The sequence below is a fragment of the Sceloporus undulatus genome, chromosome 2 (genome assembly GCF_019175285.1).
Source record: "Sceloporus undulatus isolate JIND9_A2432 ecotype Alabama chromosome 2, SceUnd_v1.1, whole genome shotgun sequence".
NCBI classification, from domain to species: Eukaryota; Metazoa; Chordata; class Lepidosauria; order Squamata; family Phrynosomatidae; genus Sceloporus; species Sceloporus undulatus.
In genome coordinates, this window is record NC_056523.1 from 292,364,333 (window position 1) to 292,391,697 (window position 27,365).

The following is a 27,365-nucleotide window of genomic DNA, read 5'->3' on the forward strand; positions in this document are numbered from 1 at the left end:
CAGTATGTTTTGGACCAAAGTGGTCCCAAACTGGAATTATTTCCTCAGTATGTTTTGGACCAAAGTGGTCTCAAACTGGAATTATTTCTGCAGTATGTTTTGGACCAAAGTGGTCCCAAACTGGAATTATTTCCTCAGTATGTTTTGGACCAAAGTGGTCTCAAACTGGTATTATTTCTGCATGTGTTTTGGACTTCAGAGTTCCCTCGCTCAAATGGTCGTCATGACTCCAGGTCGACCTGAAGGCAGCTAAAAACAACAACCAGCAGCTATTAAAACCCCCTCCTCGGACCCTTAATGGCTCCTTCACGCCCCTCATTTATTTATTTGTGCCTTTACTGATTTTAGCGTGGAGGGAGGGAGCACCCACCGCCCTCTGAGAGAAATGCACTCGAGGCTTTACCTCACAGCGCCTCTGTTCGAGAGGCCGTTATTTATTTTACCTCGCGCTCATGGAGCGCTGACGAGGCAGCCATTCCTCCAATCAGCGTCCAGCTCGGGATGCCCCGCCCCCCAGCGGACTATATATAAGGGGCGCAGGGAGGGCTTCTGTTCTGTTTCTGTTGTTCCTCTGCGCTGGTGGCACTTTGTCTCTATCTTGGGCTCTTGTCAGTCTCTGAACGGGAGATCATGGCACCTATTGGAGGGACTGTGAAAGCCAAGAAGGTAATGTTTGGGACTTTAACTGCATCTGTACTTGGGAAATAAACCAGTTTGAGACTACTTCTACTGCCATGGCTCAAGGCTATGGAATTCTGGAAACCTCTGGTGCCACAACAAACTACAGTTCCCAGAATTCCATAGCCTTGAGCCATGGCAGTGAAAGTAGTCTCAAACTACTGTCTCCCTATTATAGGGACTGAAGGCGGGGAACAGCAAATTTAAAACAGTGCAGTTTAAACATAATAGTTTTTCCCCATTTTTAAAAAGTTTTTATATATTCTTTTCACAATAAAAAATATATTAAAAAAATAAAAACACTACAGAAAGTGTTAGAATGCATCAATATAAAATTTAAAAAACACACACACCTAAAGTATTTTAAAAGTCAAAACGATTGTTCATTCATGTTTAAAATGTATTTAAAAGTCTATAAAGATTTAGACAGTTCATTCTGACATATTTTTTCCACAGCTCCAGAAGTTTTAGTTTTGTAATATGGAAAATGCACGACTGAGATTTAGGCATAATGGATCTTTGTGCTGAGCTGGGAGGAAGGTGGGATATAAACAAACATAAACATAATAATAATAATAATAATAATAATAATAATAATAATAATGCCGTGTTTAATTTGTGGCAAAGCAAGAGTCCTTTAATATTTTCCCTGCCTTCGGAACAACTGGGTGAGATGCTGTCTACAAATCTGCAGGACTATTACCTGCATCTGCACTGCAGAAACAATCCAGGTTGACACCACATTAATTGCCAATTCTCAGTGCTATGAAATTCAGCGATTTGAAGTTTTGTGAGACTTTTCGCCTTCTCTGTTGGAGAGCTCTGGTGCCACAACAAACTACAGTTCCCAGAATTCCACATTATTGAGCTATGGTAGTTAATGCAGTGGCAACCTGGATTATTTCAGCGGCCCATATCTCAGATTCTGAGTAAACATGGATTCGTTCAGCACCAACTATTTAGTCCCTGCTTATTCTGTGTAGCAAAATGTGGATTTGCAAACATAACACACATTTGAATCTTCGTAGACATTAGGGAAGTTCATTTGAAGAGTCTTTGCTTTTACATGTCATAACATGATAAGAAATATTATTTCGTGTACTACTGTAGAAATAAGTAATTATTTGTAAGTATTAGTTTAATGTTTAGAATAATCCTTAATAAAAAGGAAGCTAATTAAAGAAGTGAGAGACTGTGTGGTGTAGTGGTTTGAGTGATGGACCAGGATTCTGCGCGGCCCAGGGTTCAAAGTCCTGCTGAGCTCTGAAAACTCAATGGATGGCCTTGGACAAGTCACAGGCTCTCAGTCTCTAGAGCAAAGCAAGGGCAAACCTCCTCTGATTAAATCTTGCTGAGACACCCCCATAAGAGTCAACTTCAAAACACATAACAGCAATATAAGATGTAAATGGATCCTAAAATGAAACCTATTCATTTGAGAATGGCCACAGACATTTTGTGTAATGGTATGTGAAGAGATCTTGTAGCCCCTTTGAGACTCACTGAAAGAAATAAGTTGGCAGCATGAGCTTTCATAGACTTCAGTCTACTTCTGAGGATGCATCTGAGGAAGTAGACATAAGTCTAGGAATGCTCATGCTGCCAACTTATTTCTTTCAGTGAGTCTCAAAGGGGCTACAAGATCTCTCTACACACTGGTTTTACAGACCAGCATGGCTATAACTTTGAATTTTGTGCAACAGTTACTTCTGTATATGACATTGTAAATTTGAATAAAAGTCAGTGAACAAAACAGCTAAGGTATATTTTATGATATACATTTGCTCAGATGGATAACCTAGCCTGCAATGCTAGACAGAGGTGCAAGAATGCCAAAGTGAAAAAAGCAACAGTAATCAAAGCAAGAGAGAAAGCTTTATCCAGAATTTTTCTGTGTGGATAGAGAGAAGTAAGTTTCAGCAATGCTTGGGCAAAAGATCAGAAGTAGTAGCAGCAAAAATGCAGAAACCATGGACCCATTCTGTATGAAACATGGGGAATGAATGCAAGTGTGTGTGTGGGAGGGACATATATCACAGATATTCTGTGACACTGTGGGGAGCTTTATGGTAGGGAACCATTTTGCTGGGGATGACAAAGTATGGTGTCGGGGCTGCACCCAAGTCTATTTTCTTTGGCTCCTAACTTCCTTCAAATTACCATTTTCTGCCAGAAAAAAAGTGCTAAATGCCACTTCAGGCAGTGACAATTCAGCTCTTAAACAGGTCAGAGTCTCATATAGAAAAAAATATCAATTTTATCAAAACCATAAGTGGTTTAAGGGGTCATGCTCTCCACAAAGGCCTGTGTTCGCAGTCTGGGGGTGCTTCTAGATCCGTTGCTTCACATGAGAAATCAGGTGAATGTAACAATCAGGAGCGCCTGTTATCAGCTTCGGCTGATACGCCAGCTGCGCCCTTTCCTGGAAGTAAAGGACTTAGAAACTGTTGTACATTCACTGGTAACTTCACGACTTGATTTCTGTAATGCGCTCTACATGGGGCTACCCTTGTGCCTAGTCCGGAAACTTCAACTAGTGCAAAATATGGCAGCCAGACTGGTCACTGGAAAAACTAGGAGTGACCGAATAACACCCATCCTAAAATCTCTTCACTGGCTGTCTATTAGTTTCCGGGCACAGTACAAGGTGTTGGTAATAACCTTTAAAGCCCTACATGGCTTGGGCCCAACCTATTTGAGGGATCGCCTACTCCCACATAATCTGCCCTGCACCCTCAGGTCCTCTGCGAGGAATCTATTGCGGCCTTTAAAAACCAGACTAACTGCTACCTCCCCAGAGGGCCTTCTCTGCAATTGCTCCCAAACTATGGAATGGTCTGCCAGATGAGATCCGTCAAACTGCCAGCTTAGACAGCTTTAAAAAAGCTGTCAAGACAGATCTCTTCTGGCAGGCCTTTCCTGAATAAAAGTGCCCGGCCACAGAATGACTGCCCCTCACATCATGTATCAGCCCACCACTCTGTCCTCATTGTATTTTTTTATTGTGTTTTTAATAGATATTTTAATTGTAATATGTTTAATCCTGTTTTAAGAGGTGGAATTTGGGACATAATTTTGTAAATGTGGATTTTAATGTGTTGTGAGCTGCTTTGATTGTCTTGTCACAGACAAGCGGGATACAAATAAAAGTTTTATTATTTATTTATTTATTTATTATTTATAAGTGGATGTTCAGCCTCTTCAGGTGTCATCGTTTTCTTTTTGGGGTAGTCCAAACAAAAAAAGGGGGGCAAAAAAAATCTGCCCTTTGGTTCATTATCCCTGTGGCCTAATTGAAACCTCATAGAAGACGAATGACCAGAAAAAACAGAGGGCTAAGAATTGGCAGGCGTAAAAAGGGAGTCAGCACTTTTGAGAAGCAGTGTCATACCACCCTAGCAGCAGAGAACTATTTGAAGGGTTACATTACACACATCTGTATATGTGAGGGATGAAGATATGCCAGAGTATTAAGTGGAATCTGGACAGTACTGGCCCTTGTATTATGCAATTGGGGGCTGAAAAGAGTAGTAGGGTATTGGAGGACAGCAGTGTACACAGTGCCACTTACCTTGCATCACCAAAGCTGGCCTGCTGACCTCAGATTCACCTACAGTCTCATCAGTGTGTTTGTGTATTGAATAGGGAATAGGGAATAGAGGGAGGCATCCTATGGTTTGCATCAACAAATCTTGGGTTAACTCTACTGCTGGAAAGCTTTGACTTTATTTAGTTAAAAGGTTAAGACACCTTTCCATCCCCCAGCCCAATAAAACATTGGAAAGGTGAGCTTTTGATAGCAGCACTGTGCCTCATCTATCAGGATTTTTAAAAAAGTAGCCTTATTATAAATACATTTTCTCAATATATGAGCAGGCACAATATTATTTATTTATTTTATTCATTCAGTTTCTATTTATGGTATGTCTAATATATATGTTTATATGGGCAACATCGGCATCAGTCCACTTCCAGTTTTGAAAAATGGGTTCTTCTATATGAGACGGTCCAGATGGCTACAGCCCCTGTTAAAGGAGATTCACCACTTATGAAGCCTTCCAAGGGAGGCAGTTTCCCCTTTCCTCTCCTTTCCATTCCATTCATTACCTCCAGATCCACACAACATCTTCAATCAGGGTCAAAGACAGAAGAGAGTTAGGTTAGTCAAGATATGTGTGTGAGAGGTATGTTGTAACCAGGACCAGAGCTCTACCTTAAGGTTAGCTCACCATTGGGGAGTTAAATATTAGCTCAGTATTGACTGAGTTACACAACCCTGGCATCATTCCTATGTATACGAAGGTTGAAAGCAAGAAGAACCACAGAGGCAAATCCTCAGTGAATTGTATTTTATTTCAGAGGGGATAACCAACACTCACTGTTAACAATCACACAATAACTGAGGAATAAAAGTGTTAGGTTGGAACAGAGTAAGGCCTCCTATTGGAGATGCGGCATCTGTTTGGATGCAGCTCCTCTCAATAATGTTCTGGGACGGGAAAAAGGGATTTCAATTGCTCCCAAGGTCACTGAAGTTTGGCGAGCGAAACAGGGGTCTAGCAAAGTACAAACTGGCAGCACCCCTGCCTGCAAACAAAGCTAATCCAACTAAACAAAGGAACAGTTTCGTAATATATAGAAAATTTGTTCCCTGAGGCAAAATCCAGACAGTTGATGTGCCCAAATGGTCCATTTCTTTGATATGCATAAGTTGCACTTGGAAGTTAGGTCTTCCAAAGGTGTAACATGGGGTGTGAGTGCTTATATTTCTGCCACAGGATAGCTTAGAGTGTCAGGTAGATGGAGTTGTTTACTCCGACCAGAGCCATCCCATTGTTTTCTAGCTTTTTCTCACCTCATCTAACATGTTGGGAACATAAATCTTCTTGGCGACTCCTAAGCTAGCTGGTGTGATCTGCTTGCTTCCACATAATGGGGTCCACATTAGGATTATGGATGCTGCGTTGATAGCAATTCTGATATCAAAGAGGAGGGGTATGCTCAGGGATAACAGTATGTTAGAGTTAACATTTCATGATTTATATGTATTAAATCAGTAATCTGTGATGTTAAGTTCAGTTTATGTTTAATAAATCATTATTATTGTATTGTACTCTTGAGCATCTGAGAACACTACATATTGGAAAGTTTGAGTTCAAACATGATGTCTGTGGTGGCAGCAGTTATTTTACAGGGTGTTTGTCTAGTGGAGAGATAAGGTGAGCCATGAACCATAAGGGCATCTAGGAAGCTTACACAATTGGTGGCCACAGTGGTGGGGCAAGTGGAAGTCCTCACATTTTGTGGCAGAGGTAGTATATATAAGCAGAAGACCCTCATAGCTGGTGGCAGTGGAGGGATTAGTGGAACTCGCCAGGGTTGGGGGGTGGGTGGGGTTGATCATTATTAGCCCTGTATGTTGCTGAGCCTCAGTAAATTCTCCAGTAAATTCCATTTTAAAGAAGTGTTCTAAAAATCTTAATATAAACTATAAAGAAAGTCTGTCCTCCCCACATCTCCTGCCATAGGCAGCAAGGAGAAGGACTGTCCAAGAAGGCCAGTGTGAACCACAGGTTTAGAACCTTAACAGTCTTTTGGGGTGTTTTTGGTGGTCCAATATATCCTGGATTTAAAAAGAAAACACCCTCTAGATGGGAATAGAGCTCTGCTCCTGGGAATTTCCACTGAATGGTCCTGGATGTCCAGCCAACAGCAAGATTTACTTGTCTGGAGAATTTGTTCTATACTGGCAAGTTATCTATGCCCTCCAAAGATTGCAACTTGAATAACAACATTGTAATTCTTAGGAGATGCAGAGTTAGCTGTGTTATAATGTGCTACAGCTTGGTAATGATTGTAAGGATTCATATGACAGGCATCACATAGACTGGTGTGGTTTTAAGGAATTTGGCTTTATAACGAAAACAGTAAAGACTGAGATTTAATATAACATTGGTCTAAATCAATTAATCTTGCTAATCCCAAAACTCCCAACTAAGTAGACCCACCAATTTAATGCAATTTACAGAAGTATGTATTTACCAAGTTCTCATTGAATCAGTGGATCTGCAGTAGTTGGGATTCACAAATCGTATTTAGGCTGTTTGGATTTTGCTTTAGATTGCAGTTAACACTATAATCTCTTATGCAAATGTTTATACATGTTGTTGTTTTTTTTTTTGTCTTTCTAATATTGTTTTAGGGTATTCTGGAACGTTTAGATGCAGGAGAAGTTGTGATTGGTGATGGAGGATTTGTCATTGCTCTTGAAAAGAGAGGTTATGTAAAAGCTGGACCATGGACTCCAGAAGCTACAGTAGAACACCCAGAAGCAGGTTGGTTTAATTTGTAATGTGTGTGTTATCAGTTACATAAAATTACCCAATTGGAGAATAAACGTCCTGATCAAAATTCATCTAAAGTTGGTCATGATCAAGGTTATAATCCAATAGTCCTTGACCCGAGAGTAAATTCAGTTGAGTTTAGTGGGGGGTTATTTTTGAACAGACATACATAGGATTATACTTTTAGAGTACATTCCTGAACAGATTTATTAGTTTCATTGAATACAATGGGATTTACTTGATAATGAATCCACATAAAACAGTCCTATATGTCTTGTCTCAAGTCTCATTTATTTCAGTGGGTCACACTTAACTTTAGCTCAGTTGTTAGCACAGTGTCTTTAGTACAGTAGGGAGTCCAAACTAAAGTAGGCTAGTCTAAACTAAAATAAACCCATTGTGTCAACGGGTATGTTTTGTAAATTCCATTGATTCAATTGGTCTGCACTCAAGTGAATCTGTTTATACAGAAATATTACTTTCTCCTTAAATTTCTGTAATTTTATTTTACTTTGTGTTTTCAATTTCAGGAATTCCTAAATATAAGACCTTAAAGCATATTGTGTTTTGTCCTTTATCCCAAGGAATTTGTAGGCATAGGGATACAGCTTTTTCAAAGAGAAGGAAGCAAAGGATGTAACAGTAACAAATTATCTACTGTAACAAAGCATTCATACTAGCTTAGTATGTCTCTCCATTTTTTATGCTGCCAAATGCTAGATGTGCTTTGAACTTCTTCAAGGTTCAACTGGGTTTCACCAAAGGTTTTTCATAGCATCATATTAAGCCTATTTATTCATACGATTTCATAGTTTTCACATTAATATGTGAAAACATAGTAAAACAGCACTAGCTAAGTAGTAGTAAATAGGTGGTGATTTGTGCTTGCCCAAGCCCCCTCTGTTTGTAGAAGTGAACTTGGAATATGTAAGTTCCTGGTTCAGATTCAGTGCTGTCTTGTTTGTGTGGATCTACATATCAAATAGTTTAACAGTTTCAGATACCTTTTGTATTAGTCGTGAACCACTCTCAAGCAAAGAAAATAATGTGCTGTTTCTTTTTTTAACAGTACAACATTAAATAAATAATGATGACTGTATAGTACATAATATCCTTATTAAGAAAATGCAATGTAAGAGGAGTTGCTGACACAATGCTAACATTACATTTGACTCTTCATTTTGTTTAAACATTTTGCAGTTCGTCAGCTGCACCGAGAATTCCTAAGGGCTGGATCAAATGTTTTACAGACATTCACCTTTTATGCCAGTGATGACAAATTAGAGAACAGGGGAAACTATGTAGCTGATAAAATTTCTGTGAGTAGTTTCAACCACTTTTTATTAATATTTTTGACAAGAAGGCAGATTCATGATTGCAGCACAGAAACATGGTTTATCTTTATAAGCCGTAACCCATTTATTAAGAAATGCAGCCATGAAGATTCAAGTGAAACATACCATGATTTAGTATACTGAAATATACATGGATCAGAGTCCAAAAATCCAGGAATTTCTGAAAGCTATGAAAAAAGAATTGCTGGTTAATTTTACTGTAGTTATTTCTTGGAAATCACTTTCAATTTATTTATTATTCAAGAAAAGATGCTGCTAAGGCCTAATTTGATTAATTATTGGTAAAAAGTATAGTTTGTATTTCCTTATAAAGAATTAACTTCTTATGCTGTGAAATAATAACAACTAATAGATAACAGAGGAGAAATGTTGTAAAAGTATTGGATTACACCTAGCAACTATTTTTCACCCAGAGAATAAAGCTGGAAGACAGCCTGTCCTTTGGTCCCTATATAGAGATGCTGTGGCATCTTGCATTATAGGAAGGAAAACTGGTTTGTAGGTGTATTTAAAACATGTAATACCTTCATAAATGTTTTCCTCTATTACTTTTAAAATCTCATTTTAGAACATGTTAGTAACTTCTTACTAAGAGTGAGCCAAGGGAAGCAGGACACATACACTTCAATCAGCACTGAAAAACCCTTTGGGGTTATTAGGGATCAGTGCAAAAGTAATTGAAGTATTTGTCTATAAACCTGGTTTGCTCCCAGGTTGCAGTTGGCTGGAAATATTTGTCAGTGAAACTGCTGGGGTCCAACAACCACTGTCAGCAACTCAAACGAGTCCTGGGGTTAAATCAGACCCTTGTAGCAGAGCTGGCAATTTCCAGAAGCCGAAGCGTGGCTCCAAAGTCCAATTTGGGATGACAGCAACTGGATGTCTTCCAGGAACTGAAGCAGTGCAGGAACCTCCGGGGACACACAGCAAACTGATGCTGTAGCGTCTTCTGATAAAACACCAGAGAAACAAAGTCCCCAAAGTGCTCTTTATTCACAGTGCTATAATACAAAACTAGATCTCTAAAACTCCAAACCATACCAATCCAACTCCTTCTACAAACCCACAAGCAATCCCTTGCAACCCCTGGGTTTATATAGTCTCCAGACCATGTGGTCTCCCAAATCCAGTGAGTTCAAGTGTGTAACCATGTCATGTGTCTCCTGTGCAATCTAGATACATGGTTTCATCATCCATGGCTACGTGCACTTGGACACTGAAGTGTCCTTGAGCCAATGAGCTTCAGCTGTGCTGATCAGCCTTGCCACTCTGCTGAATGCTCATGGCCAAACACACATACGTCAAGCATTTCCCTGTGTGCTGTGTTTTAACCCTTCAAATCCCTGACAATATTTACCGGTATGTGACCAGTTGGACTGCATCCTATTTGTCATGAGGCACATAAAACAACTTGCAACTTTGTATGATCCTTGATTGGGATCTCCGAAGAAGGCTAAACCAATAAAGCGCAAAAAAAGGTGCCAGAATAGAATCAGATTGGGAACAAGAGGTATAAACAATTAATTTAATGATTGGTATGAATTATTTATAGGAAATATTTTGAACCTCAAAACAGAAAGAGGCAATCTTAATCTTATCTGCATCAACAAAACCGTGTTTCCTTCTTCGTTCTTTTTTTTTTTTTTGTCTCTTTAGAGTTGGAAATTAATCCTATCTATAGTAGGAGTTACAAGTACTATTTCTAGTAGACATCCAAAATCATCATATATAGAAACAATCTGAAACCCTTTCTTTTAATCAAATATGATCTCTTAGTGTATTTACATCTACATTTTGTCCTCATCTATAATAAGAATCTCCAGTCTCACAATGATTTGCTATGCAAATCTGTGCATGTCTGTTCAGAAGTGCCACTTCTGAAGCCCCAGAATCTTTGCACTCTGATACTTCGGTTCTATGATAAAATTGCCATGATATATCTATGTGTCTCTTGGTTTTAGCTTGTTCAAGAACAGCAATACAAAATCAGCATCAATAAAGCAAAATTAGAATGATCTCTACATTAATTTTTTTCTGCCTTCTATTCAATTTTTAAAATTAATCTGTATTACAATTCACAGTTATTTGATAATATATGATTATTAACTTCTTCACAGTTGAAATTAGTGCTGGTACAACAGGAAGGATGCACTACATTAACCTGCAGATTCCACAGTGAAAATATAATGTCCAGTATTGATCAACATTTAGACTCTCTCTTGCCAGACTGCTAAAAGATTTTTTTTCTCTAGTTTTTGCAAAACATTTTCCAACACTAGCTGGTAATGTTTCTTAAGAGACAATGATATGATGTTCAAAGAAAGCAAATCCCCAATAGCCATTCATGCAAGTAATAATGAAGGTTTAGTCAGACATATGTTTTTTTTTAAAAGCAGGGCAGGTTCCAGCTTCAATTTATTTTTTTATTTATTTTTGTGGGCAGAAAGGCTTGAGAAGGACAAAAGTTACATCCTGAGCTTTTTCATCTCATTTCTCAATGCTTTATAGTCACCGTGGCATATCTGGTTGTATCATGGATATGAGATCTATAAGGCAGGAATAGAAAACTCACACAATTTAGATGATTAAAAATCAATTTTCAAAATACAGGTCGGGCAACTCCCAAGCTTCAGTTAAAAATGGATTGAGCTCAGTAGTGTCACTAGGGGGTGTGCAGGCTGTACCTCATGACACCCCAGGAAGGGGGGGTGACACCTGGCCATCTCCCTGCCCCCTGTGGGCGTTGTTTTGGCCTGCGTGGGGACTCCTTCGCCCCCCGCAGGAGCTGCTCTGACCTGCACAAGCACTCCCCCAGGTTGCGCCAGCTCTCCCCAGGCCTGGGCGGGCTCTCACTGGGCCCACACCGGCTCTTTCCAGGTCTGCAGGGGCACTACTGTGACTCTCACAGATGTCCTTCTGGCTCCGGACTTTCAGAAACCCTACTGGAAGTTTGGGGCTGGAACCCCCACCCCCTGCAGTAGGTGTCATCCATTGCAGGGACACCACTGATTGAGCTGACATAATCTTTCATTTGATTTAGTTGAAATTACAACTGAATTTAATCAAATATTTTAACCCCAGTGGGCTGGAATCTTGTTGGTGATAAATGCATACATATGTCATGTATATGTATCGTTTTTCTGTGTTGCTGAAGGAGCTGTTCACTAGCTCTCTGTACAACATCCCCCTCTCCACAGCTGTCAAATCCAGGGATGCTGCAATGACTATTCACTGGCCAGTGGGAGGGAAGGAAACAGCCAGGCTGCACTTGTTCATACTTCAGTTCTGCAGTGGGCTGAAGAGGAATGGGATTGGTCTCCCATCTTGTTGAAGATCCAGGATTGTGACCTCATATCTTTTTTTCTTGATTGCTCTATGGAGCTTAAATCTATGACTTCTTAAATGTACTTGAATTAAAGGCTGCATTTGGTTAGAGTCTCGATACTGGCATAAATGGTTTCAGGCATGGAAAGCTGAACTCTGACTAGAAGACACCATCAGTAGCTACCTGAAATCCAGGTACAATAAGGACTGGTTGAAATTGCTTGGTATATTTAGCCAGGAGTAGAGAAGGAGAAACATAATCATATCTTCAGTTATCTGAAGGGATGTTACCTAGAAGATGCATCAAACTGGTCCTTTTTCTGACTGGGTCAGCCAGAAAAATCAACAGTAGCAGAATTATAAACCATCCTGGGCATAAAATGCTGTTTGAAAACACTGACGTTCTGGACCATGCCAACAACTATTGGGTCAGAATGCACAGGGAAGCCATTGAATCCATTAACATCTAGACAACCTCAACAGGAAAGAAGAAACCCTTAAAGTAAACAAAGGCCTGTTACAGACTGCCAAAATAAAGCTGCTTCAAGTCTCTTTGGAGGTATGCTATTTAAATGATGCGTGTGTCCTAAGAGTCCGGAGGTTGTGCCAAAGCCACACTTCATTCCTAAGCACTGGAGTGCAGCTTCTGGATTCTTAGGATGCATGCATCATTTAAACAGCATACCTCCAAAGAGACTCAAAGCAGCTTTATTTTGGCAGTCTGTAACAGGCCAAAGTTTGGCTACCAGTCCTGAAAAACACCAAATTCAAGACCCAGCAAATGCAAATGAAAACCACCAAGGGTGAGGGGGGTTTCCCAGCAGATAATGGATCATTAATTAAATAGACAGCCTGAGGCCTTGTCATTCAACAACAGAAAAATACACAGATTAACATGTAAATCACTTCCTCTCAACCAACAGTATATGTATCCCACTCACTTCCATGCCAGCATTCTCTGACGATGCCAGCCACAGCTGCTGGCAAAACGTAGGGAATTAGCTATTCTAGAGCACTCCCTCTTAGCCTGAAAATAACCACAAAAAACTATGGTCCTTTTTTGTTTCATAGTCAAGCTGGTCCAGAGAGCCAACAGTAGGCCAGTCACCAACAAGTTGCAGCACCAAGAATATCTCTCAGTGATCACCTTGCTCCAACAAGGATCAGGACTGAACAGAACTCAGTTATGTTGCCTGCCTAGGACTCCTCCTCCAGGGCTCCATCCCTTCCCATTCAGTTGCTCCTGAAAGGGGGCAACTGCTTAGCCTGAAGCCTGGCATTTTCTCCTCTCACCAGGATTTCTTGCTGGCATCAGCATATAGCCTTCTGGGAACATGACACTTCTGGAGAACAGCCTGTCCTAGTGCTGAGGTCAGGTGATGGAGGTGCCAAGATTGTCATGGGCATGGAGACCTCTGGCTCAGATGTGTCTGGCCAACTCAGGTGTGCCAAGCTTGTCCAGCTCTGGGGTGAGACCAGTGTCATCTTCCACTGAGTTCTTCATCTCTGAGTCTGTGCTCAGACAACTGTTAAGAGTCCTGGGACATCACAAATGGGCAGGGCTAGAAATAGTTCATATTAGTTACAATGAAACAGATTTGTCCAAACATTAGGGGAACCTTCCTATTGGTAAGTGCTATATGACACTGGAACAGTCTGCCTTGTGAATCAATGCACTCTTGCACGTAGGAGATATTTATGCAGAAGTTGAATGAGCATATATATATGCAGGGCATGTCGCTGCACTCAACAGTAGGCTGAACTAGATTCCTTCCCTGATTTAAAATATCATTCTACATAGGATCATATACAGAGACCACCTACATAGTTTCTTGCACCCTCTGTGACTTCTTCCTTAGGTGTGAGATATGTCTAGCTTTAAAATTGTTGTACATATTTATGACTTTAGCTATCAGATAACAGGGACATTCAATATATTGTAGTAATCTAAATGAGAAGTTACTTACTATGGATGTTGCTGGCAAAAACTTCCTTTTCTAGAGGAGTGGTTGTTGTTATATTTATTTGTATCCCACTCCTTTCCCAGAACTAGGATTAAGTGTAGCTCACCAAAATTCAAGAAAGGTCATTGTTGGTCTAGAAGTGAGACCAGTACTGCTCCCATATTGTAAATCAGATTGCTAAAGGAGTGTTTATGACCGTCACGAATACTTTCTGGTACTGATTTCCAGGTACCCTGTCAGTGCACTCACTGCCATATTTAGATAAGAAGCAGAGAAAAACTGAGCCACATATTTATCAGCATACTGAAGAAAGTGCATACCAAGTCTCTGAACAACTTCTTCCCAGCCATTTCATATACGTATTAAATAACATGGTAGTTGACAGAACTGTCACATTCTGAAATATAAATGTCATGGATGGAGCAGGTGTTTCCCAAGATTACCTCCTGAAATCTTCATGTAGACAGAAATGAAACCAAAGCAATGAAGCACCTCTAGTTCACAAATCAGATATGTGTTCTGAAAGAATGCTACTATGGTCAGTGGTATGGAAAACCTGTTGAGAAGGCCAGGAGGAGGATGATGACCTCACTTATCTCTCAAAATTGTGACTCAAGAGTTAAGAGAATTGCACTGTCCTAGTTATTTTCTGGTTGTCAGCCAAGGAGACCAAGTTCCTTGCTGAACCCATGACACAAGATGGAATGAAATGGCTCCAGATAAGAATCTGTGGTACTCCCATGTGTTCATGCAGCTTGCCTCAAAATTGAGTATTTGTGACTAGTTAAAACTAGACAAATTGGTCCTAAGGATGGTTCTCTATCTTTCTCATCCATAAGTATGAGCTTTCTAAGTTCCTCTTGGTCACATATTAGCCATGATGTGAAAGTGGCTAGCTTGTTGTCACAGCACCAAGTCTGCATTCTTTGGCTGTGGAGATTGAAGTTTTTCAGTGTTGTTCTGTCTGCTCAGATAAGTTGGACCTTTCTCGGTGAAGCAGTTTGTATTGTACACCATTAAGAATCATGAGTTTGTGAATTTATCTGCTGATTGAATTTTTAAAATGAAGCATCTTATTTGAATAATGTATAGATTTCGTTCTTTTCTCCTGTGTAAACAAGTATAAATGTTTTTTAAAAAATTATTTTAGGGCCAGAAAGTGAATGAAGCTGCATGTGATATTGCAAAAGAAGTGGCTGAAGAAGGAGATGCTTTGGTGGCTGGAGGTGTCAGTCAAACACCTTCATATTTAAGCAGCAAGAGTGAAGCTGAAGTTAAATCCATATTTCGAAAGCAGCTAGACATTTTTATGAAGAAGAATGTGGATTTCTTAATTGCAGAGGTGAGTTATATCATGAAAGAAATGGTAAGTGTAATCAATGGAACAATGAAGTGTCTCTGCTTTGGTGCATCAGAAACAGTTACAACTTGTGCTCTTGAATAAAGGAAAAATGAAGTGGTCTACTTACCATAAAATAGTACATTGAGTGTTTTCTTTACTATAAGTGTGTGTGTGTGTGTGTGTGTGTGTATGTATGTATACATGTACGTGTATGCATGCACACATACGCACACACATGTAAGAGAACATTCAGAAATATGCTAGGATGAATTTGCTAAATATTGCTTAGATCCACTATGACTTTGATTCCACATTAAAAGTAGTGTTGGGCCTCTCCAGTTTGGATAGGTAAGTTCCAGCGTGTTCAATATATGGTGTGGACACATTCGTTGGAGAGGCAAAGGCAATTTGCCAGACTCATGACTATCCCAACTGATTAGAGCTGCCAAAGAAGGGCTGGTCAGGTGGGAGATAGAAACGGTAACTGCTACTTTCAAAGAGGGCTATATTTCAATCCCACAAAAAGAAGTAATTGTAAAAGCCCTGTTGAGGAAACCTTCACTGGACCCCCACTATCTTAGACAATTATCAGCTCTTTTTTTAAAAAAAAATGGCCATGGGCAGCTGAGATCAAGTTGTTTCACATAGCATTTGGCCCCTTAAACAACTCTGATTGTTGTAACTGTCTGGAATTATTTTTTAAGTGTTCTAACTTGTTTTTAAATGTTTTTATTCATGTATTTAATGTTTTAATTGTCTGTTGTACATGATCATGGGGGCCCTGCGGGGTTGAGAGGTGATAATTATGGAATGGATCCGAAACATTACCAATCTTGACAGCTTTAAAAAGGCTGCCAAGACAGTTCTTTTCTGACAGGCCTTCCCTGAGTAACTCACTTGGTCACCCACTGATATGGACCATCACACGGAATACCCCAGGATGCCCATCTCTCTATTGCTGTCTGACTGTTTTAATAACCTAGATGATATTTTATTACTGTTAATTCTAATGTTGTTGTTTTGGAAGGAGGGATAATGGGCTTTATTTTATTTTGTATTGTTGTATTTTAGTGTGTTGTAAGCCGCCTCGATCTTGTCGGAGAGGCAGAATAAAAATAAAATTTGATGATGATGATGATGATTATTACTTGAATGCTGTAAATGCTTTATAAAAAAAGAACACTACAGTTTAAAATTGTAAAGCTGTAATCAGATTCTGTGGAAAGGCTGCTTCCACAATACAGGACCTTGTATTGTTAATAAAGCATGTTTTGAGGACTGAGGGAATTTATAAAAATTTCTGGAAATTGAAATGAGAGTGGAGGAAATGGGAATCTATAAACATTAGGTGGGAGAAGGACTTTTTTGTAGTTTTCATGGGGTTGCAGTGGGAAGAAGTGGTGGAAAGATTTCAGTGCACAAGCAAGCTTCGATTTGCAAGAAATCTGGATTGCATTTGCTTTGTTTCAGAGTAAGGTTTCCCTGTCCCCTTGCACAGCACCAGGGTTTCTGAACACTGAGCCCAGTATCTTAATTTTTGGCTTTTTGCCAGTATATTCAACAACACTTACTTTAATTTATTATAAATTATTGAAAACAATACATAACTAAATATATATTGTGATTTACTCAAAAGGGTAAGATTGAAAACAGTTTCCCCAAGGAAATTGTTTGAAAACTTTAAGATATTTAGAGACTTAATTTTTAGTGACTTCTTTTTATTTTGTCCCTTTCACTTATATTTCTGAAAACCCATTGACTCTTACCTTTTATTTTATTTTATTTTATTTAGTATTTTGAACATGTTGAAGAAGCTGTGTGGGCAGTTGAGACCTTAAAGGAATCTGGGCTGCCCGTTGCAGCTAGTCTGTGCATTGGTCCAGAAGGAGACATGCATGGTATAACGCCTGGAGAATGTGCTGTTCGACTTGTAAATGCTGGTAAGATTCTTTGTTTCTTTTCTCCATTGATACTTGGTGAAAAATATTAGCAGCATAAGATGAGCTGAAGCAGTAGATACACATTCTACATAAGCTACACTTAGGTAGATTGAAGAAAAAATCTAGAGCCAGGCCTACCACTAGGCAGATGAAACAACTGCCCCAGGCTATATAAGCTAGTAGGAGCATTGAGAACAACCTCCTGACTGTTACTCCTGACCTCACAAGCAGTTTCACTTCATAGCTTGTGAGGTATATGTGTACTGTACAATGGCTGGAATCCTATTATTATTATTATTATTATTATTATGTTTTATTTATATAGCGCTGCAGATATGCACAGTGCTGTACATGCAAACAATAAAATAGATAAGAGTAAACCTGCCCATGGCTTACAGTCTAAGAAATAATAGCATAATGCATACAAATAATACATAACAATATAGGAAAGGGTTCAGTAAAACAGGCAACAAATTAACAACATCAAATAGCAAATAATAGTCACGCAATGCCTGGGAACGCTTCTCTGAACAGGATGGTCTTCAACTCAGTTTTGAAACTAGTTAAAGAAGTGATGAGCCATGTTCATGGGGGAAGGAGGTTCCAAGAGTGAGGGGCAGCAAGTGAAAAGGGATGAATCCGGGACGGGACAGAGAAAATCCTGGGCTGAGACAGCAGACCTTGACTACCAGAACGGAGGGCCTGAGCGAGAAGGTGAGGAGAAAGAAGGTTTGATAGATAAGGAGGGGCCAGCCCATGGAGGGCTTTAAAAGTCAACAACAGGAGCTTATACTGAATGCGGAAAGGGAGGGGGAGCCAGTGAAGGGATGCCAACAAAGGAGAGATATGGTCAGAGCGGTGGGCAGATGTAATAATGCGTGCTGCAGCTGAATGCTGGATAGAAATTAAAGGATGGAGGTGAGAAAGAGGAAGCCCAGCCAGAAGAATGTTACAGAAATCAAGTTGTGATACCACTAGGGCATGGACCAGAATCTTGGCAGTAGAGACAGAGAGATATGGTCAGAGTTTGTCAATATTGTATGAAAAGAGTCTACATGCCTTAGCTGTGGTCTGGATCTGGGGGATACACAACAGAGAGGAATAAAAAATAAAACGAAGACTACGGGTTTGCTGGACTGGTCGAATAGAAATGTCATCAACAGAAACAGAAAAGGAGTGTTGAAGAGTAGACTTAGACATATTGAGCTTCAAGCGTCGATGCCGCATCTACTGAGAGACAGCTGTAAGACAAGATGAACCTTGCTGTTCAAGACCAGGAGGAAGGTCAGGGGTGGAAAGATACAGCTGAGTGTCATCGGCGTACAAATGATAGGAAAAGCCAAAAGAACTAGTGAGTTTTCCTAGGGACAGTGTGTAGAGAGAAAACAGAAGGGGACCCAGAACAGAGCCCTGGGAAACTCCAACAGATAGGGGAACAGAAGATGAAACCTGACCACCTGTGACCACTGCAAAAGATCTATCTGTCTAATTAGATCTAAACCAGCCAAGAACAGAGTCTGAGGACTATTGGTTATTCCTGACAAGACTAGAATCATTGAATCACTAGAACATGTAAGTCAGTGTAGTTGATTCAGTGGGTTTACTTTGCTCAAGAATAGGATTGTGAACAATGTGTCCCTAAGGCCCCTAAACTAGTCTGCTGCCTCAGAGGTATTGGAGGATAAAATCCTATCACCAATGTTTAAGTTAAGAATTAACTACTAGTCTAGTCAACTTGTGCAGATAAACTGTGGGGTGGCAAGTGTTTTGAGTGCATGCAGAGGAAGTGGTTTGACATTCCTGAAGAATGAATCTAGACATTATGGAAGTCTTTTCTACTTATTCTTTAGGAGCTTCTATTGTTGGAGTAAACTGCCATTTTGACCCAGCCACTAGCCTCAAAACTGTGAAACTCATGAAAGAAGGTTTGGCTGCTGCTAAAGTAAAAGCACATTTGATGACACAACCGCTTGCTTTTCATACTCCTGACTGTGGAAAGCAGGGTTTCATTGACCTCCCAGAATTTCCTTTTGGTAAGACCTGAATATTCTTGTTCTTGGTAGATATCAAGTTGAAAGAATAATAACACAGTACATCAAATACCATTAAAACTTTTTTCTTATGTCCATGGGAATTAATGTCATTGAAGACATAAGACTTGTATTACAGAAGGTATATGTATTGTGGGGTTAAGAATGAAACCAATTTTGTACTAGTTAAGTTATGATGTGGGCATGGTTTTCTTACACATTGATTTATTTCCTTTTTTTAAAAAACAAAACTAATGTTAAAGTGCTTTACTATTCTACCATTAGAATCCTAAAAGAAGAGGAGGGGAGAAATGGTAAATGTAATGAAAGGAACCAAGGTGAACAGAAACCTCCATACCACTTTTAGTTCTGTTAAGCTATGGTGTGGACTTGTCTTCCTACCATCTCCTCTATGAATACCTTGAATCCCAATTCTGGGGGAAAGGCGGGATAGAAATAAAGTAATTGACAGTTGAAACTCAGCATCTCCTTCCATCTTGCTCTTCCAGTAGCCATGATCTCTGTCTTGCACTTTTATTTATTTTTTTAAATTATAGCCATGTAGCCTAAAAGAACAAAAAGAAAGCGATCTTAATGCTAAAAGAACAAAAAAAAAAAAATTCAGTCTGGTAACCAAAAGTTTAATTGAGAAAATGAACTTCAGTGGAAGACCAATATAGTAAAAGTCACACTCTCATTACAAACATAATCAGTGGGACCCCAAAAATACAATAGGAGGTATGTCAGGATCTTGTCTAGATCCTTCATAGTTGCTCTTCCAAGTCCAACTCTCTGCTGATTTTCCTGACTGCAGTCTCTTTTCTGTTTAACGACTGAGCCAAAATATGCATGCTTCTCCTGAAGAAGGCAGATGAATTATAAATGTATACATGTGAAAATAAGAAAAAAGTACTTTAAAAAAACAGTTTGAGTTATTTTGTGAAACACTTGAAAGGAAAGTGTTTCTGTATTGGAGACTTTTCCTCCAAGAATGACCCTTTCGATTGACTGCTTTCTGGAGTATGGAAGAATACATTCATAGATAGATGACTTCTTTCACTGCCTGGAATTTGTTAAGGAACTAGAAAGTATATCAGATGCAATGTCTAAAGAAAACAAGAATGTTTTGTATATTTCAGGTATAATAATGACAGTTTTATCAAATCTGTGCAAAATATTAACTGAATATTCAAGTAACAATGAAGTAAAAGCAATTGATTGTCATCAACAGCTTTGGAACCAAGAATCCTAACCAGATGGGATGTCCACAAATATGCAAGGGAGGCATATAACTTAGGGATCAGATATATTGGAGGGTGCTGTGGATTTGAGCCATATCACATCAGAGCAATTGCTGAGGAGCTGGCCCCTGAAAGAGGCTTCTTACCATGTGCGTCTGAAAAACATGGCAGCTGGGGGAGCGATTTGAGCATGCATACCAAGCCATGGGTCAGAGCGAGGTAAGTTTATTTTTAACTTTGGCACTTAAACAGCCCACTGAACATACTTCCTTCTTAGAAATTGTTGCCCCAGATAGCAAAGTACTTAGAAGAAGTAGAACTCTGTGTCATTATTCCAAACTGTGTATGCTAGAAGTTTTGTAAGTGAAATTTATAGACATTTATCAAGATGGCAGCAAAAGAGTGTGAGATCCTGAGCATATAAATTAAGATCATTTAAGTAATCAAAAATATAGATCAAGATTAGATTAACTCAATTCTGTTTGAATGGAGTTAAATCTCAGGTTTACTGTAGACTAACTTTTATCCAGCAGTTGTACGATCATAAACCTCATTAGGATTAATAGGCAGTAGAAATGCTGCCCTTTCACACTGAACTGGCAGGGTGTTTTGTGCAATAAATCTGGGGAAATTGAATTCAGTCAGAATACTGACTACTTAATCTATATGATAAGTAGTTTCCCTGAGAAAAGAACATCTACATTCAAAACATGTTGGGAAATTTAGACCAATTTGATATTAAATCTGAGTTGCCTTCTTTTTTTATTTACTTTGTGTTATTGCTCTCCTGGTTGCAACTAAGCCATGGGTTAATAGAAATTATTTACACAGAATTGCTATGCAACTTTGAAGCTTGTTGGGTGGTCTGACTTGAAACCTCATTTAAACTGATTACAAGGGGAAAATTCAGTTACAAAAAAGGTATGCAATGTTTAAACAAGGACTGGGATGTGATTGGCATAAAATACAACTTGCCCTAAATGTGGTGATATTGCCATTTCACTACTGAAAAAAACTGGATTGTCTAAATGACACTTGTCTTTTAGGTTATCATAGATTGAGGAGTATTTTTGTTTCATTTTGATCACTGTTTTCAGCTACAGAAGTAATTTCTAGTAACAGTCTGTCCATATCCTGGAATGTCTTAAAGCAAGTAATAAAAATAGATTTTTCCACATTTAGGGTTAGAATTAGATTCTTTATGACTATCTGTTGACAGACATAATCATGTTTTGTGTAAATGAACAATAGATTTTGTCTCTCTGTACCCAGGGCTAGGAAAGAGTACTGGGAGAATCTGCTGCCTGCTTCAGGCCGCCCCTATTGCCCTTCACAGTCAAAACCAGACGAGTGGGGAGTGACCAAAGGAGATGCTGAGCTGATTCAGCAGAAAGAAGCAACAACTGAGCAACAGCTGAAAGAGCTCTTCAACAAACAGACATTCAAATCCAAAGTAAAGGCATAAATTATTAGCAATTTCTTATGTACTGAAATAAATGCATTAATGTATAATTGACATTCATTGTGAAGATGATTGCAAACTGATCTCGCTAATTATAAGTTTAAAGTATAATAAACCTGAGAAATGCAAATATTACACTGTAATATTTTCATTTATGAAAAGTATTCTTATCCATATGAATTTATGTGAAATTTCAGATATTAGAAGCATTCACAAGACATCAGAATTTATTGTAAACTCCCAATTTACAGTATGCACACTTCTGAGAATCTTTATCTTCTCCAATCTTCTTGAAATGATTGGGATTTAGGTATATACAAATGGTTAAACAGACCAACTATAGTGTAAAACTAGACACTAAAAAAATGTGTATTCCCTGAGATAAATCCGATGTATGCTTCAGCAATCAGACTTACAAATTAAATCCATGTTTACTTTTCAGTGACCACTCACAAAGCAAAGCATGCTAAATTTATAATATTTAGGTGAGGACAATCACATGCTATGACTCTCATGTGTTAAAAACATTTACTCTAATTTGATGCTTAAGTGTATATCTTCAAAACTAGCAGAACAGACATGTCATGAAGTTTTGTCTTTCACTCTTCTGTAGGAGATGGGTCCCCTAAAGATCATCTAGCTGAGCTGCCACCACCCACTGATTTTAACCTACCCAGCCCTTAATCAGTAACTCAGTGAGACGTTATTGAGGAACTTGACTTGTGCTTTTTCTGCCTCTGACTCTGCAGAGGCATCTGCACATCCCAAGCAAAAGCTACATGCAGGAATCTGGGAGGAAAGCAGATATTTAAAGAAGCCTTTAGTCTAAATGTTGAGGTGTTGAAATAAGTTACATGAAGACGTGGTTCTTCAAGCAGTTACTTGAAGTTACAAAATTACAAAAGCCTAAGTCATATTCAGCCAAAGGTAAACATAAACATAATTTTCCTATTGCACCCAGCTAATACATGTTTTGTGTAGCTGATGGAGTCTGAGTCCCTGATGTTCATGGGGAAATTTGGAGTCTAGACCTGCATTGTCCAGCCTACAGTCAGCACTCCCATTAGGTGCAGTAGGAATCTCAGTCCTAAGTCTCACTTTGCTCAACTCTCTGCCTCATGTTCCTCCTCGGGTTTTTATAACCTCTTTGGGAGGCATCTTGAAAAGTTGCTCTTCTGCTCATTCTCATTGGTCAGTTATCTCTCATGGTCTCTGTGCCCCTGACTCCCAATAAATTTAACTTAACCCAATACATCATTAACCATTTGTTTACTTGAAAGGGAGACTATACCCCTCAGCTGTGCTGCCCAGATAATGGGGAGAGCCCATCACAAGTCCTATGGCTGGGGTTGGGAATTTTTGCAGAACTTCTAAAGCCCCATCAGCATTCCATGGTAGGATAGGAGATCAGGTACAGATTATTTACAATTTACCTTCATTGACTCTTGATGGGGGTGGCAGCTTTGCAGGGGACACATCAGGGAAGCAAGAGGGCTTATAACTATTTGGATCCTTGTGTGTCTCAACATACTCTTAAACAGCCATTTTCACCCCTCTCAGTTGTTGCTTTATTAGTAGCACTTTGATAGAGCCTCCAGCAGTGTAAGTTATATTCTGTAAGTCTAACTCTTTCTCTGCTGGTGGACCACCATGTGGCTTCCTACAGTCATTGAGCTTTCCATCTACCAACTATTCCAGTAGCTGATTGCTTTTCAGTTTTCTGTTTACTGTCTAGTGAACATTTTTAGGATTGAAGTCAAAGCAGGACTTAACTTTCTCTGGGTTCCCCAGCCCGACCCATTTCCAAGTAGAGCATTATTTATGAAAATAAAATGGTACAGGTACTTTTTGGAAAATATGTTTTGTTCATTCATTACAATGTTTTGCTCATTTGCTACATCTATAATTTTAAAATTGAGTGGAAAACTGAAGAATATAAGACCTCTAATAAGTCATTTTAAAGTATGTATTATACATACATTGCAGTCCATTCCAATATCTTGCACTGGTGCACCAATCAAGTAGCTGAGATTATTTCTGTCACATCTCTAGGCTTTAGTGCTAGCTCTGAAAATGAGCTCTACATAGCAATGAGGTGTTGAAACAAGTTAAAATGCTCTTGTATGTAGCTATATATTTCTTGTATGTAGCTATATATTTCAATAATATCTGATGTATGAGGCTTCATATGTTGATATAGATCCAAGATCAATGTTCTTTATAAATACCAATATCAATAAAGATTTATAAATTGAGTAACTGTCAGTTGTACTAAAGAGTGAAATTATGTTCAAAACGAATGTGGTTTGGAAAAATGTAAATACAAAAAAAAAATACATTGGTTAGAATCCTACTTCTGATATATGCTTGTGTAACCTGGGTTATGTGCACATACATCCCTTTTCAGCCATTATCAATGGAGGTGTACAGTATCTCTTCATGTAACATGCCACCCCCGGAAGGCAGCTTCCAACTACTGGAGTGTACTGCTGTGGCTGTTTTGTGGGTAGGGGTGGGTACAAGATACAGATTTTAATAAAGCACATTTTTTCTTGAAACAATGCACATGGGAAGCACACACATTGTTTTAAAGGAAAACCCGACCTGTGTGAATGTGACAGACCTTTAAATCAGGAATGGGAATCATGAAATTGTGTGAGATTACAGGTTACTGCCATAGCCAGGTAAAGATCAAGGATATCTTCCAACAAGCTCTGCTAGAGCCCTCTGCAGGTTTTCATGGATGCTGTCATAATTCTGGCTATGTTTGTCTAATCCCTATTGCTGTCTGTAGAGAGCAAGAGAATGACTATGTGGGGGGTGGGGGCAGGCTACTGGGGAGGGGGTGCTTTGAATGTTGCAGAAGAAAGACTCATACCAACCCTTGCAATGACAAAAAATCCACAAGGATAAGGTGGACTTACTCTTGAGTATGTCACTAATGATGCTGGCCATACATTGTTACTGTTCTCAGAGTTCCACAGTGTAGAATTCTACATGCTGAGCCTATATTTAAGTTAACTTACTTTTTCCCTTTGTGCATCTTACTCCAAGAAAATAAGCTTTTCTTGATGTTCTGGAGCAACAGCCTTTCAGCCTCAGTGTTTTTATTCATTGCACATCCTTGAAGCCAAATAGCATGAACTGTTTTTGTAAAGGTTTTGTAAAGGCAAGTTTACTTTATATCAAAGCTCAGAAATATTATTGGCCAAGTGTCTGGGAGATGGTAGAAGTTGCAATCCAAAAATGTAACGAGCTCTGCTTTATACATTTGTTGGGTTATTGTGTGCCTTCAAGTTGTTTCCAAGTTATGATGATCCTAAGGTAAAACTATCACAGGGGTTTCTTGGCAAGGTTTGTCCAGAGGGGGTTTACCATTGCCTTCCTCTGAGACTGAGATACACACAGTTAATACACTGGGCTATAGCATCCAATGTCCACAAGTAGGAGCAGACTGAATGAAATCATATTACAATATCCCATGTCTATCAAGTCTTTATAGGTTTAGTGGAGTAGAACCAGTGTAGCACAGTGGTTTGAGTACTGGACTACAACTTTGGAGACCAAGGTTTGATTTCCTCCTCAGCCATGAAGCCCACTGAGTGAGTCACATGCTCTCAGCCTCAGGGGGACTAACAGATCAGGATTGGGAAGATATATAATTACTTAATAATATATTAATCTTTTATTCACTATTTTGATAGGTTTGAAGCTGGAAAAACTATACAAGCAAACATTAAGAAGTGTCATTCCTGCTTCTTGCTCACTAGCTTCTGTGATCCAGAAGAAATAACACGTTCAGAAGAATGATGGGTTTAATAAACTAAAATCACTAGAGGAACTTGATGAATTTGTATGTAAAGTTTAAAAGTCATTAAACCAGAATAAGATCAAGCAATCATACATATTTCACAACTGTAGTAGTCAGATATTATAAAGTTAATATTGATGTCATCCTCATTGGAAAGCCTACCACCACCAGCATCAACCATTTGCCTTCCCATAGCCATTGCAACTGATAGAAAGTTTGCCACTATTAGTGACACTGTTCAACACAAAATTCTAAAGAAAAACTAGGCAGACAGGCTGGGAAGAATTGGCAATAAAGAAGAAAGCATTGTTTAATGAACTCCAGCATATAGGCTGCAGAACAAGCAAACATGCTCTACTAGTCCAACTTCTTTATTGTTGCATTTACAAACTCTTGCATAAAGAGGCCAACTAACATAATTACTTAAAGAACAAGAAAGTAAGATGTTAAAATTGGCTAATATAAAAGCCAAGTGATATTTGGCCATAAAGAAGTTATTCAAGTGAGAGAATCTATGGATTCCCATAGATGGATTCCCAGGAAAGTTTCTAAAAGAGGAAAGGGAAAGGGTGAACAGACCACAGTTCTTGTACTGATATATTGCAAAATTTTGTTGCAACGATAGCAAACCCTATGATGAGACAATCCAAAATGAAACAAGAAACAAACTCCCAGGTCAAAAGATACTCAATGAGCTACTAAGGTAGAGCAGACAGTAACTATGAGTAGTACTGTGTCTAATGACACAAGTGGACTCAGCCAAAAGGATGTCCAGCTGTTGACATGCTCAGAGGTGAAAGGGAAGCCTGAAACAGGTGTAAACATTGAAATACATGTGATAAGCAATCTAAAGTTGATAGGAATGGACATTTTGAGTCAGATAATTACATGTGTTTTACTCAGGACATGAACATCTAAGAAGAAATGAGGTGGCATTAATAGTGTGAAGAGATGTCAGCCTCAAATGATATAATGCAAAGGCTGACCGCTTCCACAAGATCCAAGAAATCAAAAGGAAATTTAAACCAAAAGTAGGAATGGTCTACGACCAACAGGGGAAGTAGAAATAGTAGTACAAATAAAAAGATGGAAACAGTATACTGAATAAAAGGATGACAGATTCATTTAAGGGACAACCATTTCAAGATAAACCTACAACGTAGATCATGAAAAACTACGGGTCGCTATTTTAAAAATGGCTGTGCACATCATTTGATTGTCCTGATGCATGACCTGCACTCTGAACAAGAGACTGCTGTCATAACAAAATACAGAAAAATTGAATGGTTTTCAATCAGCAAGGGATCCGGCAAGGCTGCATTTTATCATCATCTGTGATGAAGACACTGAAGTAATAGAGAAGACATCAGAAGAAAAAACAATAATGATTGGTAAGGTAGAAGACAGTAGGAAAAGAGGAATACTGCATTACAGATGGATAGACTCAATCAAGGAAGCCACAACCTCAAGTCTGCAAGACCTGAGTAGGGCTGTTGATAACAAGGTGACTTAGAGGTCCCTCATTCATTGGATTGTTATAAGTCAAAGCTGACTTGGCTGCAGTTAACAACAGCAGCACATTTAGAAGAATGTTTAGTTAAGAATGTAGTACTATACACATTTGCCTTTCACTGAGTCAATTGAACTCAGTGGGACCTAAAGATATGCATGAGATTGCACTGTAAGTTATTCAAAACAACCTAAAAAACTTTTCAACTAAATCAAATATGTGTGTAATCATCAAATTAAACCAGCCCATTTTAATACAAGCTGTGTTTTAAAAGTTATATTAAATATGTCCTTCAGCTGTGTACATCAAATATAATATGATTGTTTCTATCTGTAAGATTTTAAAAAAATTTTTAGTAACTGTA

At 38.9% G+C, this 27,365-nt stretch overlaps 1 protein-coding gene across 2 annotated transcripts; it reads left to right on the top strand.

Annotated features, from left to right (window-relative positions):
• Positions 1-518: 518 nt before the first annotated feature.
• On the top strand, positions 519-27,365 carry LOC121923668 (betaine--homocysteine S-methyltransferase 1). Of its 2 annotated transcripts, XM_042454334.1 has the most exons (9): positions 519-666; positions 6,881-7,013; positions 8,223-8,341; positions 14,816-15,007; positions 16,800-16,947; positions 18,798-18,980; positions 20,209-20,437; positions 21,491-21,671; positions 25,385-27,365. In XM_042454334.1, the coding sequence occupies exons 1-9, from the start codon at positions 631-633 to the stop codon at positions 25,388-25,390; spliced, it is 1,227 nt and encodes a 408-aa protein (XP_042310268.1). In that variant the 5' UTR covers positions 519-630; the 3' UTR covers positions 25,391-27,365. The 2 variants fall into 2 exon arrangements, with proteins under 2 accessions (XP_042310268.1, XP_042310266.1); XM_042454332.1 differs by lacking the exon at positions 25,385-27,365 and having other exon boundaries at positions 21,491-23,945.